This window comes from Hemicordylus capensis, chromosome 17 (assembly GCF_027244095.1).
Source record: "Hemicordylus capensis ecotype Gifberg chromosome 17, rHemCap1.1.pri, whole genome shotgun sequence".
Taxonomy (NCBI): Eukaryota; Metazoa; Chordata; class Lepidosauria; order Squamata; family Cordylidae; genus Hemicordylus; species Hemicordylus capensis.
Window position 1 is genome coordinate 2318297 of NC_069673.1, and position 18507 is coordinate 2336803.

Genomic DNA, 18507 nt, shown 5'->3' on the forward strand with positions numbered 1-18507 from the left:
GAATCGATTCGACTCAGATCTGGCCGATTCAAAGTCACATTGAATCACCCTGAAAGGGTCATTTGATTCCAATTTGAATCAGATCAGCCAGATTCAAATTTGAATTTAGTCAAATCAATTCGACGACCATTTAGGGACTTCCCCCCCCCATCTCTGGCAACTTTTTAAAAGGCACTGAAGACATATTTGTTCACCAAGACTTTTAATTAGATTTATGTTTTTAATATTGGGTTTAAGTGATTTTAGTGTTAGTGATTTTAATGTTTATATGATTTCAATTGTAAACTGCCCAGACACACGTTTTGGGCGGTATAGAAATATGTTAAATAAATAACTAGATGTTGGTACCCTTGTAAAACCATCCAGGTGCCCTAATTGGTCCAAAAAGGTGCCAATATAGTTTGAATCGATTCAAATCTGAATCAACTTGGCTGGTTTCTCTTTGGATTCTAATTGAATCTGAGAATTTGGTTCGTGCACATCCCAAGGTCTTATACGGTGGGGCAATATCAGGTCAGCTGGCCAACTCAAGCGATTCCTGGAGATTTTCTCTTTCTTGCATTTTCCAAAAGCCCTTAAAACCTCTAGGATTGCTCTTAAGAACCACCTGGATGTTGGTTCCTGCAGACTGCAGGCCAGTTCTGGAGGGTTGGCAGTCTAACCTACCACACAGGGTTGTTGTGGGATATGATAAAATGAAGAACCATATATGCTCTCCTGAGCTCATCAGAGGAGTGTTGGTAGAACTTCCAACTTTGAGTGAAGCTATTTCTGGCTATTTTCCCCTCCCCACCATATTTTCCAACCATTTGCAATCTTCAAAATTGCTTTAGAGTCACCTGGAGAGATTTGGAATTCTGGAAACCCCGAGTCAATCATGCGACTTTGGGTGCTAGAGAAGGCAAGAGTGAGGGGTTAGACCTCCGTGGCCACAGACACCCGCTCATCCACAAGCTATTCTAACTTCTGGGCTGATGATGGGTACTTTTTGGGTGGGGGGGAGTTTGCTGAACCCAACCTTATGTCCCTTTCCCATTCAGCTAGATGTGTCACCAAGTTTTACATATGGAGCTGCCATATACTTAGTCAGACCCTTGGTCCATCTAGCTCAGTGTTGTCTACACAGACTGGCAGCAGCTTCTCCAAAGTTGCAGACAGGAGTCTCTCTCAGCCCTATCTGGAGATGCCGGGAAGGAAACTTGGAACCTTCTGCATGCAAACGTGCAGATGTTCTCCCCAGAGCAGCCTCAGGGAATATCTGGCAGTGTTCACATGATGTAGCCCATTCAAATGCAAACCAGGGCAGACCCCGCTTAGCAAAGGAGACAATCTGTGCTTGCTACCACAAGACCAATTCTCCTCCCTTTTGCTTCAACCTAAATTAAGGGACAGCGTTGAAGGGTCACAGACAGAACATCTCTGAACATCTCAAGGAAGTAAAGAGTGAACTTTCTCAGGGAAAGGGAGGGGCTCACACTAAATCCTATACATTTTTCATGCTCATAACCACACCGTTCTGCACACGGCAAACTGATCACTCGCACAAACTCAAGCTCTTAGTTGGAAATATTCAAAGTTTCCAATGCCGCTTCAATCAGTTGGCAATATTCTATATTATGCTCAGTTTTTCAGGAGTAAAATAATTCAAGGGGTCTGAACGACCTTGAAAAACACAGGGACTCAGAAAACTGCCATATACTGAGTCAGGCCCTTGGTCCATCTAGCTCAGGATTGTCGGCACTGACTGGCAGCAGCTCTCCAAGGTTTCAGGCAGGAGTCGCTCCCAGCCCTACCTGGAGATGCTGCCAGGGATTGAACCTGGGACCTTTAGCATGCAAAGAAGATGTTCTGCTACTGAGCTACATCCTCATCCCTGTCAATATAAAATTGTAAAGAAAAGGTAAAGGTAAAAGTAGCCGTCAAGTCAATGTCAACTCCTGTGGTTGTCTTTGGTAGAATACAGGAGGGGTTGACCATTGCCTCCTCCCGTGTAGTCGGAGATTATGCCTTTCAGCATCTTCCTATATTGTTGCTGCCCGATATAAGTGTTTCTCATACTCTGGGGAACATACCAGCAAGGAGTCGAACCAGCAACCTTCTACTTGTTAGTCAAGCATTTCCCCATTGTGCCATTAGGTGGCCAATGAATTCATATTCTACATTTCCCAAGCTCTGGGAAACCTTGCTTCCTAAAAGCGAGGCTCCAATTCCACCAGGCCCCCGAAAGGGTCTCCCCACCAGTACCTCCCTTACCGCAAAATAGGATCGGACTCCGTTGCTCCAAAGGACGGCCAGGTCAGCGTTTTCAAAGTCGCCTCGGTCCGACATGCCAAAGATGAGTCCGTATTTCAGCTCCCTGGCCAGAATCTGGAAATGCACCTCTTCCAGGGGGTAGCTAACGTTCCACGAGAGCTCCAAGACCCCCTCGGGGTCCAGAGGCACTCGGTAGGGGAAGGAATTCTCGGGCGGGTCCGTGCCCTGCAAGGCAGCCACCAAGACGACTAGGAAGACGGCAAGCATGGTGAGATACATGGAGGCCACTTCCCGGAGCTTGAGAGCCGGACAGGAGGGTCGCATCCGTCTCCTCCCTGCGGTTTGCATGGTGGAAAGGGAAAACGGTTGGCGCGCTGGACTTTTTGCATTTATACACCGGCCCTCCTGGGCAAAGCAGGTAAATCGTTCCCTTTAATCACATTTAATGGTTGGGAAATTGGATTGTGGCATTGACTTCCCCCTCACTCACACCCACCCCCTTTCCAAACACAGAACATTCTCTGCCTCTCCTTAATGGGCTCTAATTGTCCATGGATATGATCAGGGAGAATTGGACTGGACAGCATGGTGCTTAAAAAAAAAAGAAGCAACTTAATGCTTCTTAAGCTACCAGCCCGCAAGGATCATATGCACTCTGCAAACTCCATTTCGCTCCTACTCTCTCCCTTCTCACAAATCAATTCTGTCTCTTGGCGCTCACAGAGCCCTGTGGTTTTCTTTTGGTACCATACAGGAGGGGTTTCCCATTGCCTCCTCCCGTGCAGTATGAGATGATGCCTTTCAGCACCTTCCTGTATCGCCGCTGCCCAATATAGTACCAGTGGGGATTCGAACCAGCAACCTTCTGATTGTGAGTCAAGCATTTCCCATCTCAAAATGAGTTGATGCAGGGTTTCAGGGGGGCTTAGCAAACCTCGAGGAGAGCTGGCTGTGTGGTAGCAAGCATGATTTGTCCCCTCTACTAAGCAGAAGCCACCCTGGTTTGCATTTGAATGGGAGACTACATGTGTGAGCACTGGAAGAGATTTCCCCTTAGGGGATGGAGCCGCTCTGGGAAGAGCATCTAGGTTCCAACTTTCCTCCCTGGCAGCATCTCCAAGATAGGACCGAGAGAGACTCCTGCCTGCACCCTTGGAGAAGATGCTGCCAGTCTGGGAAGACAATCCTGAGCTAGATGGACCAAGGGTCTGACTCAGTAGAAGGCGACTTCCTGAGTTCCTAAAACGCATCTTCTCAGAGCTGCCCCAGTAATTGTAAGAATAGCAGTCGCATGCTTGTATACCACCAGGACTGGCCCATCCCCTAGGTAAACTAGGGGTTATGTGCCACCCACGTGGGCAGATGTGAGCATCTCCCATCGGAGCAAGTGAGCAGGCAGGAGACCAAGTGAGCACTCCACATCCCTGCTGCCCACATGGCCGCCTACCTCCACAATGGCTGTCGTCACATCAGAAAAGGCCCAAACAGCCCAGGGGAGGCCGGCGGGGAGAGGGGGAACCACCGGAGATCCTCCCATGGCCGTGGCAGGATCCCCTGGAGACGTTGAGCTTTTAAAATTATTATTTAAACTGTAGAACCCCTGAACCCATTTCGAGCCAAGCCGGGGGTCATCTGCTTGGGAAGCAAAACCGAACATATTTGGTTCAGCTCGAGTCCGGTTTGGACTTGAACCAAACCGGGTTTGGTACACACCCCCAGGGGCAGGGATGCCTGCATGGGTCAAGGGGTTGGGGTGCCAAGACCAGGGCACCTGGGGCACCACCAGTCCTGAGGCTGGCAGTGTATACTGTTGTGGAGACACTGAGTCCATCATGGTATTGGTGGTGGTGGGGATGCTACAGATACTGATGGTACACAATGACCTTCTTGTGCTGCAAGGTTGGTCATGCGCAGAAGGGGAAAAGAATGTATTTTTTGGATAGTCCCTGATTGACTGCTGGAGGTGTGTTGAAGCATCGGGATGAGTGCATTTTTGGATCCTATTATTTGCATGATTGATGGGACTTCTGCTTATATACTCTGTCTCCGCCCATAATCGGGGGTTTCTCTCCTCGTGAATGACAGCCCGGCATGTCACGATTAATAAAACTTTGAATCTGATGGAACAGTTTGGCCCCGGCATACTAAAGCACCATTAGGAATACATTTTCTCCAACAATACTACATGTCCTCAAAGCACGCATGACACAAGGCTGGTTCACACAACCATTACCATCAGGGTCACCTCCAAGTGCTAATTCATTCTCCGCTCTGCTGCCCGAGATCTTTTCAACAAGGGACTGAATCGGAGACACCTGAGAGTGCGCCTTCCTCTACAACCGGGCTGCCCAGCTTTGGCCCTCCTGCAGATGTTGGCCTACAAATCCCATAATCCTTGGTTATTGGCCACTGTGGCTGGGGATTATGGGCAGGGGCGTAATGATAGGGGGGCAGGGGGGGCACGTGCCCCGGGCGCCACCCCGGCAGGTCACGTGGGGGGCGCCAAAGAGTGGCTTCGCCCCCAACCCCCCTGGATCGCCCGCCGAGTGTGGCGGCAGGTGTGCGGTGGCGGGTCGCCCGCGGCCCGCCGAGTGCAGCGGTGGCTGGCTGGTGGCTGGCGTGGCGGCGATGGGCTGTAGCACGGCCTGAGTGGCGGCGGCGGATCGCCCACCGAGGATGGAGTGCAGGCAGTTGGGAAGCGACGCCGGGCCAGGAGGCAGGCTTGGCGTCGCTCTGCGGCCTGCACTCCGTCCTCAGCGGGCAATCCGTCGCCACTTGGGCCGCGCTACAGCCCATCACCGCCACGCCACGCCAGCCACCAGCCAGCCATCGCTGCACTCGGTGGGCCGCGGGCGACCCGCCGCCGCCCGCCGCCACCAAATCACCGCCACACTCGGCGGGCGACCTGCCGCCGCATGCCACCACCGAATCGCCGCCACCGCCAGCCATCTGCTGCCTAGGGGGCGCCACCGCACCCTCACAGGTATGTGGGGGCTGTGGGGGCGCCATTTCAGGGCCAGAGCTTGCCCTGGGTGCCTTCTTCCCCCAATACGCCACTGATTATGGGAGCTGTAGTTCAAAAACAGCTGGGGGGGATTGAGGAGGCCTACTCTAGGAGGGGGGTCTGCATCAGGAGGGGTCTGTCAGACGAACCGGTGCCACCAGTTCAGCTGTTGGTAACCTGGGATCAGGCCTTCTCTGTTGTCGCCCCTAGATTGTGGAATGTGCTCCCCATGGATATAAGAGGATTGCCTTCCTCGGAAGCCTTCAGGGGAGCCTTACAGACCCATCTCTTTAGCCTGGCTTTTAATGAGATCTAGTGTTAATTGTAATTTTAATCTGCTTTTAATTGGTTTTTACGAATATTTATATACAAAAAAAAACCCCAAAGTGGTTGACATAGATATAAAATAAATAAATAAAACAACTACTCTGCCCCCCGCCCAGTCTAAAAAAGACACAGAAGAAAGACCCCAGCAACAGCCACTGGAAGGCTGCTGCGTTGGGGTCGGATAAGGCCAGTAGCTCTCCCCCTGCTCAATAAAAAGAATCACCACTCTTTAAAAGGTGCCTCTTTGCTCAGCAGGGGACTAAAAACTTTGCTCAGTTTTTGATTTTAATTGTTATGTATTTTTGATTGTAGTCAGCCGTGCTGAGCCACTTTTGGAAGAGTGGTATATCAATCCAATCAATCAATCAGTCTGCTCTACCCTGAGCATCCTTCGGGTCCTCTCTACTAGAAGCCTCCATACGATGCTGATTTATATTAAGTTCAACAGTTAGCCTGGCTAACCCAGCCATCTTTTCTCATTCCTTTTGCTATCCAAAAAACTTCACAGGGTGGTTGTGAGGATAAACGTGACCACATCCACCTCTCGGGGCGCCTCGGAGGGAGCGCCGGATATAAATGCAAACATAAATAAAATAAATATCTGATTTAGAATCGGGGGGGGTCTTTAGAATCGTGGTAGAACTTATTAGAATCGGGGTGGGGGGTCTTTAGAATCAGGAAGTCTCCAGAGTCTTTTCAAAGCCTTTCATCACCAGATGCTGTAGACAAGGCCTGCTCAACATTGGCCCCCCGCCCCCAGTTGTAGTTTTTGGACTACAACTCCCATCATCCCCAGCCACCGTAGCCAACAGCCTGGGCTTATGGGAGCTGTAGGCCAGCATCTGCAGGAGGGCCGCCGTGGAGCAGGCTTGTTGTAGGCTGAACTTTCCTGTTTGCGAAACACAGTCTCTGCCACCAAGTTCTGCCTTCCCTTGGGTGGCTGGGTCTCCAGCCCCGAGCCTAGCAAGACAGTTGCAGGCTCACAACCCTGTTTCAAGGCACAAGCTACACACAAACTTGTCGTAGAGTTCGTTGGGGGCCCGGAGGGTGGGGGCAGTTGCCGTGGCCGAAGAGACAACCTGCATTTCCGGGCGCATGAGCTATGCCCCGCATATTGATGGGCAAGCGGCTTGTCTGAGCAAGAGCCCATTCAAGCGGCGGGTAAGGTCATCCTAACTTTAATTCTGTTTTAGGTGATTTTAAGTTCTTTTTCTTCCTCGAATGAGAGCTTACTGGAGTGATTGGTTTATTGGGATATTGACACCAAAAGGTGCAGGTAGTTGTGCATTTGTACACTGCCTAGAGCCTTTGGATGGGGCAGTTTATAAATGTAATAAATTAAACAACAATGACGATGACATACACTATGTTTGTCTGTCTCTCGGTCATCTGGTCAGTGATTGTAATAATAAAGATTCTGATTCTTGCCTGAGGGGGGCACTCCCTCAGCCCTGGAGCCACCCTTGAGTATGAGGCTCACAGAGCATCCAAAGGATCCTCTGAGGAGAGAGCCAGTTTGGGGGATAACCCATTCCTTGATCCAGGCCAGCTTTTGAATGGGGCTTTAGTTACTTGTATTCCAGTCCTGGAGAAGAGGCGGGGCTAAAAAAACAGCCAGCAGCAAGAGCGCTGAAAAGAGGCGGGGCTAACAAACAGCCAGCAGCAAGAGGCGGGGCTAAGCAAACAGGGGCGAGGCTAGCAAACAAAACAGAGGCACGGATAAAAAACAGCCAGCAGCAGGAGCATGGAAAAGAAGTCTGCACTTGCCTCTCTTTTCATAATATCTATTTCATTAAACTATTCATATTCTTGATTCCACTCCACTGCCTTGTCCTTACATATCACAACTCTTGCCTCTGGATTCGACAGCAGGATTGACTCCGATTGCTCAGGATCTGAGAGATCCGGAGAACTGACATTGGGACTGGAGATCCATGGTGGGGCAGGCACATCCTCCTCTGACAGGGTGTCCTCCAGGTCGGAGCCAGGAACCCGGACACTTCCATTAGGGGCATATACATCCAACTGAGGAAAGACCCATTTCAAAAGAAGGAAGGGACTTCTAAAGAGCGGATTCTAATCCCTTTGTGGGAGAAGAGCTGGTCTTGTGGTAGCAAGCATAGCTTCTCCCCTTTGCTAAGCAGGGTCCATCCTGGTTGCATTTGAATGGGAGACTACATGTGAGCCCTAGAAGAGATTCCCCTTCAGGAATGGAGCCGCTCCGGGGAGAGCAGAAGGTTCCAAGTTCACTCCCTGGCAGCATCTCCAAGAAAGGGCTGGGAGAGAGACTCCTGCCTGCAACCTTGGAGAAGCCACTGCCAGTCTGGGTAGACAGTACTGAGCTAGATGGACCAAGGGTCTGACTCAGTATGGCAGCTTCTAAGCTCCAATGCTCCTAACCACCTCCCCGTGCTGTTGTAGAGGAAAGAGAGGCCACATCTGCTGAAAAGTCTTCTGTGCAGCTGCAGGCACACCGTCGATTCTACCCAGCGCTGAGCTGACCTCGGCTCTCGCTCAGCCGGAGAGACCCAGCGCTTCTGGGCCATATTACCTTTCCAGCTCATTCAGCTGGAGGGGGCAGAAATGCTGAGGCAGCAGAAGGAAGCCCTGGCTTCCGCTCCTGCGGCGGGGAGAGCGGATCACTTGTGCACGGGGAGGGATGGGGCGAGGGGTCTCTGGCGGTCCAGAAGAGCACATGACAGATGCCGCCAGGCGAGGGAGGGGCCTTGCAGGCCAAGCCAAGCCAAGGAGCTCTGTGCCAAGGAGGGGATCTTTTGTGCCCCGGGACATGGAGGAAAATGCAGAGCTGGGGGGAGATTGTACTGGCTGGAGCCGCTCCAGGGGGGCTGAAGTGTTCCCCACTGGATCACCGTCACGAGTCGGGGTTGTTAACTACCAGCATCCCCAGCTGCAATGGCCTTTGGCTGGGGATTATGGGAGTTGTAGTCAACATCTGGAAGCTCCCGTTACAGGAAACGCTGGTTATGAGCCCGACATAAGAAGAGCCCTGCTAGGTCAGGCCCAAGGCCCATCCATTCCAGAACCCTGTTTCTTGCCACAATGCCTCTGCATCAGCCACGGGAGGGGTGCTGTGCTGGGGATGGATAGGGCCAGTTGCTCTCCCCCTGCGCAATAAAGAGAATCAGCACTTTTTAAAAGGTGCCTCTTTGCTCAGAAGACCTCCTGGTTTTGCTCCCCTCCAACTGGGATTCAGAGGCACCCTGCCTCTAAGGCAGGAGATAACCTATAGCCATCCAGACCAGCAGCCATGGATAGGCTGGTCCTCCACGAATTTGCCTAAGCCCTGCTTAAAGCCATGCAAGCTGGTGGCCATCACCATACCCAGTGGCAGAGAATTCCATAGATTAATGATGCACTGCATAAAAACATTGTAGCCATTGCTGGACTTGACCTCCTCCAGAGTCAGACCACTGGCCCATCTAGCGGAGCAATCTCTACACAGACTAGCAGCGGCTCTCCAAGTTTCAGGCAGGAGTCTTTCCCAGCCCTTCCTAGAGATGCTGCCAGAGATTGAACCCAGGACCTTTGGCATGAAAAGCAGATGCTCTTCCACTGAGATAAGGCCCCCATCCCCTAAGAGGAATATTTTAGTGCTCAGATGGAGTCACCCATTCAAATGTAAACCAGGGCCAATGCTGCTTAGCAAAGTGGCCTATTCCTGCTCGCTACCACAAGACCCGCACTCCTCCCCAGAGCCGGACACTGTCAAGAAAGAGAAAAATGGGTGAGAAACGGATGTGAAGGGTCCCTGACTATCTAGCGACTGGATTATACAAGTTGACACCTCCACAGTCTTTCCCTTGGTGCAGCATCAGTCCTGCTACACGATGGCCTTGTCCATTCAGCAACCAATCAATGAAGTCAATTTCCCTCGGAGTGACCCGAGTCCTCTGAGGACCATGGGCACCTTCTTCTCTCCAGCTCTGTCCAAGCTTTTCTGTCTTAAGCCACAGAGGTTCAAGGGGCTGCTGCGTTAAGTCCCCCCCACCTTCTCCCTCTTCTACTCAACCAAGCAGGCATGGAAACAATAGAGAGCTGTGGCTACAGGAACTGCCCTCCATGGATGGGCCTCTCTGCCAAGCACACTCTATGATCCCGGAGCCGCTTCAATTGGCCACGGAGCAACTGCTGACATCATGAGACTCTACTTAGCAAAGGGGACCATCCAAGACCAGCTCCCCGCTCATTCCCTTTCTCAGAGTCTGGTTCCAGGCACCAATGACCAGCCTTAACCCAGCTGGTCTCCCTAACTCCCTGCCACACCCTCATATTGCCTTTTGGGTTGTATTTAGGATTGCCAACCTTCCAAGCCTGGCCTGAATAGATCCAGGCACACACATTAAGGCCATCAGTGAGCCACCTACTGGTGCAGTGGGGAAATAACTTGCAGAGCAAGCAAGAGGTTGCCGGTTCGAATCCCCGCTGGTACGTTCCCCAGAGGATGGGAAACACCTCTATCGGGCAGCCGCGATCGAGGAAGGTGCTGAAAGGCATCATCTCACACTGTGCGGGACGAGGCAATGGTCAACCCCTCCTGTATTCTACCAAAGACAACCACAGGGCGCTGTGGTCGCCACGAGTCGACACCAACTCGAGGGCACAACTTTACCTTCTACCATTTCAGGGGACGGGTGTGCATAGTAGTTTTTGGCAACATCTGCCCATCTAAAGAACGAAAAATAGGTGATAGCATTGTGGCACTTACAGCTTTCTGTATGCCATCACCCCTTCTGTATCCCTACCCCTCAAATGATTAGACATAAAAAAATAGACATTTTTTTGCACTGAGCAAAGGGGTTGGGGTTTAGGGCAACAACAAACAAATAGTTGTACGCTTTCCATGGAATAATCTTTGGAGATCATGCCTACCAACTTTTTTTCATTATTCATTCATTCATTCATTCATTCATTCCATTCATTCATTCGATTTCTATACCGTCCTTCAAAATGGCTCAGGGCAGTTCCATTCCAATTCCCATTTGGCTGACAACGCTGATAAAATTTTAGAGAAGTGGTTGTGTGTTTCACACCCCACTGCAAATGTGACCACTGCAGGCTCGATGGTCAGGACAAGAAAATTCCCAGGCCTTTGGAATGTGCTCCCTATCCCTATTGGGGTCGATTCAGTTCAAGCCAAATTGGTTTGATTGCCTTACTTGCTTGTAAAGGAAGAATCTGGTAAGGATTCCCCTTTACAAGCCAAGGGATATTGACTATCTAAAAATGGGGTTGGGCAGGGAGCGGCCGAGAGGGCACCTCACTGGCTCTTGCAGTGGCGGCCCAGTCCAGTTCGAGCTCAAACCATACGAATCGAACCTGGTTCTCCACACCCCTACACCCCATACCAATCCTTAGGAGGAGGGCAAACTAGAAACTGACTAAATGAACGGAGGCAACATAAGCAGACAATTCTATGGTTTTTCTAAACAGATCCCAAGCCCATGGGAGAGCAGGGGAACAGGAATTCAAATGGTGAGATGAAACGCAAACTCCCTGCATCAAAACCTGGACATCTGCTCGGCCTGCCGTTTCTGCCGAGTCATGCCTCGGCAGCATTCCAACCAGGAGACCTCTGCCAAGGTCACTGCTGTGCTGACTACTGCTCACACAACGAAAACTTGCAGGAGTTGTATCCTCATGTGCCCAGTCCCCCCCACCCCACCCGATGGTATGTGGCTTATATAGCGCAGGTGACTCTCGGAGAAAAGTTTTGCCCAAGCCGAAAAAGATAAGCAAGCATCAGATGCAGCCTTCTAACGATGTGCTTAAAAGATTGGGGGGGGGGGGGTCCGAGAAGCAGATGTTCAGGTTTCACCTGAGCCAGGGTTCCTCCACCCCAAAATCCCTTTCAATGCAGTAACTCAACTCTGGGACTTATGAAGCAATAAGAACTAGAGTGTGTCTGAGCATATGCAGAGTGCTTCCTCCCAAAATGAAGCAACTGTCACCAGGCCCACAACCAGCTGAGGCCGGAGGATGTGGGCCAAGCTGCTATCACCTCATCCTCACAGCAGCCATTTACAGAAACATCCCCAGTAGCTTTTCTCTTCTCACAAACCGAGGAGCAAGCTCTCCTCTCAGACTCTCCTGCTTCGCCTCCTGTCTCCACCCCATCCAAGGTCTGCTGATCTTCCCCTTCTCTTGCCCCAGTGCATGCTGGGGATAGGTTTTTCACACACCCATCTCCCTCCAAGCCACCCCTTCTTTCCTGGTGTGGGGGCCAGTCTTCCCTGTAACAGGGATTTCCAGATGTTGTTGACTACAGCTCCCAGAATCCCCAGCTGCAATGGCCTTCGGCCAAGGATTCTGGGCATCCTGGCAGTACGAAATGATGCAGTACAAGATGAGGCCTTTCAGCATCTTCCTATATCACAGCTGCCCGATAGAGGTGTCGCCCATAGTCTGGGAAACAGACCAGCGGGCATTCGAACTGGCAACCTCTGGCTTGCTAGGCAAGTCATTTCCCTGCTGCCTCATTAGGTGGCATGTACATTGTGTCCCATAGTTAGAATTATTATTTTTAAAGGGCCCCATTGTTTGAAGACACACACCCCTCTACCCCAAAACAAGCAGCAGAAGGAGAGGAGAGGAGAGCTGGCCTTGTGGTAGCAAGCATGACTTGTCCCTATAGCTAAGTAGGGTCCGCCCTGGTTGCATATGAATGGGAGACTTGATGGGTGAGCCTTGGAAGAGATTCCCCTCAGGGGATGGAACTGATCTGGGAAGAGCATCTAGGTTCCAAGTCCCCTCCCTGGCAGCATCTCCAAGAGAGGGCTGAGAGAGACTCCTGCCTGCAACCTGGGAGAAGCTGCTGCCAGTCTGTGAAGACAATACTGAGCTAAATAGACCAATGGTCTGACTCAGTATATGGCAGCTTCCTATGTTCCTAAGGCAGAGCAGGGAGGAGACTCCTCCAGCCTCTCAGGAGCCAGGCCAGACCCTTCACTTCCTTCCTGGCCAAGGTGGATGAGACTATGTGAGTCAGGGAGGTGCAGGGTCATCTACCCTGCAAACTTCATCTGCTCTTGTGTTATTCTGCCCATTTTTTCAGTTCTCTCTCTTCATGTGTCTCAAAGAGTGCAACCCCTTAACCAAGCATGAACTGTCCCCTTTGCTAAGCAGAGTCCAACTTGGTTTGCATTTGAATGGGAGACTACATGCCAGCGCTGTAAGATATTCCCCTTGAGCCTGTGGCTCATTGGAAGAGCCTCTGCTTTGCACTCAAAAGGTCCAAGGTTCAGTCCCTGGAAGCATCTCCAGGCAGGGCTGGGAGAGACTGCTGCCTGAAACCTTGGAGATGCCGCTGCCAGTCAGTGTTGACAATCCTGAGCTAGTTGGACCAAGGGTCTGACTCAGTATATGGCAACTCCCCATGTTCCATAAGAGACTGGCACTCAGAGGTGTACCTAGGTAATTTTGGAGGCTGGTCCTAAAGTCCTCCCCCCCCCCCCCCCCCGCTGCCAATAGATAAGCTGCAAGGTATTATTTTTACACCAGAACATGCTCAGGGAAAGCTGACAACCTTTTTAAAAATAGAAGAGATTCTGAATAAGATACTTCCCACTTACTTGCAGAGAGATGCCACATTTTGCATGGACAGGCCTGCCACATATATTCGTGCTGATTGCACAGCATTTGATCGCTCAGCGCCCCCAGGCCTGCAGGGGACTGGACCACCACTGCTAGCACTACAGGGGATATCTATACCATTTAAAAGTGGGGTGGAAATAAACAAGCCTCTTTGCATCACAAACTGTACATACTTGTTAGCATTCACAGAAACCAAGAAGCAATACTTCAAAGCTGAAGTATTCAAAAAGGGAGCAGAGCTGTTCGTGCCCATTGCTTCACGAGCATTAATTAGCAGCCCTGGCAAAGAAGCCCGGAGATTATTTCTGTTGGGTTTGGTTGTTCACTCCTCTCTCTCTCCTTTTTTTTAAAGCACAGCAAGGTTGGATTTTGCCAAAGCCTGTAGAAAGCGAGCCTTAAATCTGCATCTAAAAAGCCACATGGGAACAGCCTGTTTCCCCCCTACTAAAATTTCTGATAACAACCCTTGAACATGCAGCATGCAGAAAACCTCCTGTTGATCTCTGTTCTTCTAGGCACTGTCAGCCATTCTAATCGTAGAGGTACTTTCTGAATTCAACCTCTGCTTTTTCTCCCTGCCACCTCCCCCCCCCCCCGCCTCGCACCATATCCGTCTTACACAGAATCCGAGTCGCTGTATTTCAAGATGATTATTCCCCTTTGAGGGACAGCAACCTTTAGAGTGGCACCTCGCTGAAGGAGGCAAAATTCATGTTGGCACTTTGATGGCGCTAATTTCTTTTTATGTGGCTTTGTTCTGAGCGCAAGTACAAAATTGATGGTAAACCTTTCGGTCTTCCTCTCTCTCTTTACTGCCTCCACGCACCAGCCTTTAGTGATGAATGCTGGCCTATTAATTGGAATTCTCGTTCACTGCCCAAGGCACTGATTCTCAGACATTGTTTCAAGACACAGGGACATAGGAAACTGTGCCTGAGTCAGACATTGGTCCATCCAGCTCAGTATTGTCTACACAGACTGGCAGCAGCTTCTCCAAGATTGCAGGCAGGAGTCTTTCCCAGCCCTATCTTGGAGATGCTACCAGGGAGAGAACTTGGAGCCTTCTGCTCTTCCCAGAGTGGCCCCATTCCCTGAGGGGAATATATTATAGTGCTCACATATAGTCTCCCATTCAAATGCAATCCAGGTTGGACCTTGCTTAGCAAAGGTGACAATTCATGCTTGCTACCACAAAATCAGCCCTCTTCTCCTCTCTCCTATACAAAAGAGAAATGTATTTTTAATCTATTTTTTACATTTAAATCCCATTTTTCCTCTGAAGAGCCCAGAGTGGTGTGCACAGTTTGTGGAACAGAGGAAGCTGCCATATACTGAGTCAGACCCTTGGTCCATCTAGATCAGTATTGTCTACACACAGACTGGCAGCAGCTTCTCCAAGGACACAGGCAGGAGTCTGTCTCAGCCCTATCTTGGAAATGCTGCCAGGGAGGGAGGCATGGAGCCTTCTGCACACAGATACTCTTCCCAGAGCATCCCCCTCCCTTAGGGAAACATCTCCAAGTGTTCACACATGTAGTCTCCCATGCAAATGCAAACCAGGGTGGACCCTGCTTAGCAAAGGGGACAATTCAGGCTTGCCACCTCAAGACCAGCAAACCTCATAAATCAAATGCTCTGCCTCTGCTCCATGGCCGGCTGTGGTCCATTCAAATTACGGTAGGGATGTGCACAAAACCGGTTTGCCCAGTTCGGTTCGAATTCGAACCAGGTTTGAACCAGGAGGGGGTGGTTCGGTTTTGGTTTTGCTCGAAACTCCCCCTGATTCAGTTTGAATTTGAACCGTTTCAGACATCCAAAAATTGGTAGAATGGTAGCTGGCGACCAGGGGTACCTGCCACCCAAACCCCAAAGCAATCGGATACTTGTACGATGTTATATGAATTTTTAAAAATTATTTTTATTTTTTTTCTCATAGGGTATAATGGGACTCGAATCAGCCCATTATTCCTTATTGTGGAGCACCCATGGGTGCCAACAACCATGCAAACCCTGAATCAATTGGACACCCCTATGATTTTTAAAGAATATTTGAAATATTTTTAATTATTTTTCTCATAGTGTATAATGGGAACAGAACCAGCCCATATCCCCTATTATGGAGCACCTAGGGGCAAAAAAGTGGGATGGGTGGTAGACAACCAGGGGTGCCTACTATCCACAAAGTTCCAAGGCAATCGGACACTCCTCTGATTATTGGTGAATTTTTAAAGTATTTTGGAATTCCTCAGAGAGAATCATGAGGATTGCAGCAAATGTATAGCTTCATGTCGGGGAGAAAGGGGTGTCCTAGAGTGGAGTGTGGTGGGTGGTAGTTCCCAAGGTGGGCAAGGAAGCTATCACAATTATTTGAAAGGAATGGCGCAAAAGGCTGCTTTTTAAATGATTTTTGAAGTTTATGTGACTGTAAGGTTTTTCTTCATAAAGAAGCATGGAGGTGGCAGCAAATGTTTAGCTTCACGTCGGGGGGAAAGGGGTGTCCAGAGTGTGGTGGGTGGTAGTGCCCAAGGGGGGCCAGGTAGCTATCAGAATTATTTGAGAGGAATTGGGCAAAGGGCTGATTTTTAAGTGATTTTTGAAGTTTATGTGTCTTTAAGGTTAGCAGATGAGAGTGGATTCATGGTTTGTCATTGAAAATTTTATATGCTACCAAAGAATCTACACTCGGAACACTTCAGAAACAACAAAACCCAGTACCCCATGGGTTAGCAACCCATGGAGGTGGTTGGCACCCTCGCTCTGGGCCACCCCAGCACCCCCCAAGTGCAGTTATGGGGCTGCTGAAACCTCCATTCTTCCCCATGGTGAAAAACCTTAAAGCCACTTGTGGGGTGCTGGGGTGGCCCAGAGTGAGTGGTGGTCTAGTGCAAAGAGGGTGCCAACCACCCCCATGGATTGCTAACCCATGGGGTACTGGGTTTTGTTGTTCGAATTGAACCACCCCCTGCAGCTCGAACCTGATGGCTGGTTCGGTTCGAATTCGAACCTTCGAACCACCATGGTTCGAATTCGAACCGGTTCACACATCCTTAAATTACGGTACATGATTTGCCCACTGAGCAAAGAGGCACCTTTTTGCAGGGAGGTGTCTCTTGTCACCTAGTGCATGTGTGCTGATGGCCAGGACATTGTTCACACAGCAGGCTTTACTGGGAGTTTACTGGGAGTTCAAAGTTTCCCAAAGAAACACAACACAAAAAGTGGATTTGTTTTTACCCTGGATATAAACCATGCTCCACTCCAACGCACAATGAAAAACCCAAATGGTGTGTGAAATGCTCCCCAATACCTCACAGGCAATTCGGGGTAAATCTGGCTGATATGTGAACCCACACGCTCCATGCCGGAGGAGATGCAAGGGAAATGGTGAGAGTGAAAAACTTCCAGACAGATTAGACAAATGGTATTGATTTGCAGAAGCAATAGTATGTTCAGGTCTTAGGATGGTGGCATGTTGAAACAACTCCCCCTCTTCACTATACTGGCACAATTGTGCCAGTAGAAACAGGAATACATCTGCCTCAAGCATCTGCATTCTGAGGAGTGCTTTATTTTTATTTTTTATCCCTTTAAACGTAATTGAGGGTTTTCTTGTTGTTGCTGATGAGAACGTTCTGAGCTGTACCCATTAACTAGGCACAGAAGCAAATTGATTTATCTGTCTGGAAGCACAAGGCAAGAAGGAGACGGAAGGTTTTAACAGGACACACATTCAAGCTAGGGTCAGGAAAAGGTTACCATGCACATGCACGTACACACACACACACACACACACACCAGCTCAACAATAAATGCCTTCAAGCTGTGAGTGTTGATTTCCCAATCCGACTGCAGAAGCAGGAGAAGAACCAATGAGTTGAAATTACAAGGCAGCAGGTTCAGGCTAGACATGAGGAGGGATTTCCTAAGTGTGAGAGCTGTTAGACCATGGAACATTCTGCCTCATGACGAAGTGGGCTGTCCTTCTTTAGGGATTTTCAAGCAGAGGCGGGACAGCCATCTTTCAAGGATGCTGAATGAGACTCTTGCTTTGAGAAGGGGATCAGCGTTCCCTCTAACAGAAAATCCCAGATGATGTTGACTACAACTCCCAGCATCCTCAGCCAAAGCCCACTGCAGTTAGGGGTTCTGGGAACTGTAGTCAACAACATCTGGGATTCCCTCTTACAGGGAATACTGAAGGGGTGGACTAGAAGACCTCTAAAGTCCCTTCCAACTCTCAGCTTCTGTCCTCTGTTTAAGGATTCCAAAGGCTGCTGGCGAGACATTCTTGTGCAACATTTTTCGTAACACTTGAAGTCCACGGCCAGCTCCTGGGTCAACCTTTTGCTCAATAAACAAAATATTGATATTCATTCCCATTCACATCCTTGTCCAATATCAACTTTAACATAGGAACATAGGAAGCTGCCACATACTGAGTCAGACCATTGGTCTATCTAGCTCAGTATTGTCTACACAGGCTGGCAGTGGCTTCTCCAATAGGGGTGTGCACGGAACCGTGGAGCTGCGGTCCGGCACTGGGGGGGTGGGTTCCATTAAGGGCGGGGGGGCTTTACTTATCCCTCCCGCGTTTTCCCAACTCCGGCGCCGTATTTAGTGTAGAAATCCGGCGGCAGGATACCTCCCTGCCGCCCCCTTCAATCCCGCTCCGCTTGCTCATTAGAAATGGCCGGCAGGACCCCTCCCTGCCGCCCCTTTCCCTGCCGGGCTGCAAAAGGCTTTAAGAAGCCTTTCCCGGAGTTGGGAAAACGCGGGAGGGGTAAGTAAAGCCCCCCCCGCCCTTAATGGAACCCCCCCACCCTAACTCTTCCGAATCGAACCGCACCGTGTCCGGACCGGTCCGGAGGCCGGTAGAATGGCCTCCAAACCGGTCCGTACACATCCCTATTCTCCAAGGTTGCAGGCAGGAATCTCTCTCAGCCCTCTCTTGGAAATGTTGCCAGGGAGGGAACTTGGAACCTCCTTCTGCTCTTCCCAGAGCGGCTCCATCCCCTGAGGAGGAATATCTTAAAGTGTTCACACTTCTAGTCTCCCATCCAAATGCAACCAGGGTGGACCCTGCTTAGCTAAGGGGCAAGTCATGCTTGCTACCACAAGACCAGCTCTCCTCTCCTATTTTGGATCATTCACCAAACCTTGGGAAGCTTCTCCTTTCTCAGTGTTTGGCAAACTTAGATGGCTAAAAAGCCATCTAAAAATGGTTAGATTAAGGGCCTAACTAGAAACCATATAGTCTCGTTTGTGGGTTATTTTCTCTTTCAAAATAGCAGCCCTGTTCAGGGTCCAGTCTG

At 50.1% G+C, this 18507-nt stretch overlaps 1 protein-coding gene across 11 annotated transcripts in view; it reads right to left on the minus strand.

The window, feature by feature from the left end:
• The window catches only part of DBH (dopamine beta-hydroxylase), a 148668-nt gene that overhangs the window by 34572 nt on the left and 95589 nt on the right, over positions 1-18507 (minus strand). For 10 of the 11 annotated variants that reach the window (XM_053281706.1, XM_053281708.1, XM_053281707.1 and 7 more), the window contains one exon: positions 2254-2588. The exons of the other annotated variant lie outside the window; for it this stretch is intronic. In XM_053281706.1, coding sequence (XP_053137681.1) covers positions 2254-2588 — 335 coding nt within the window. The remainder of the gene's footprint in view (positions 1-2253; positions 2589-18507) is intronic. 11 annotated transcript variants of the gene reach the window in all.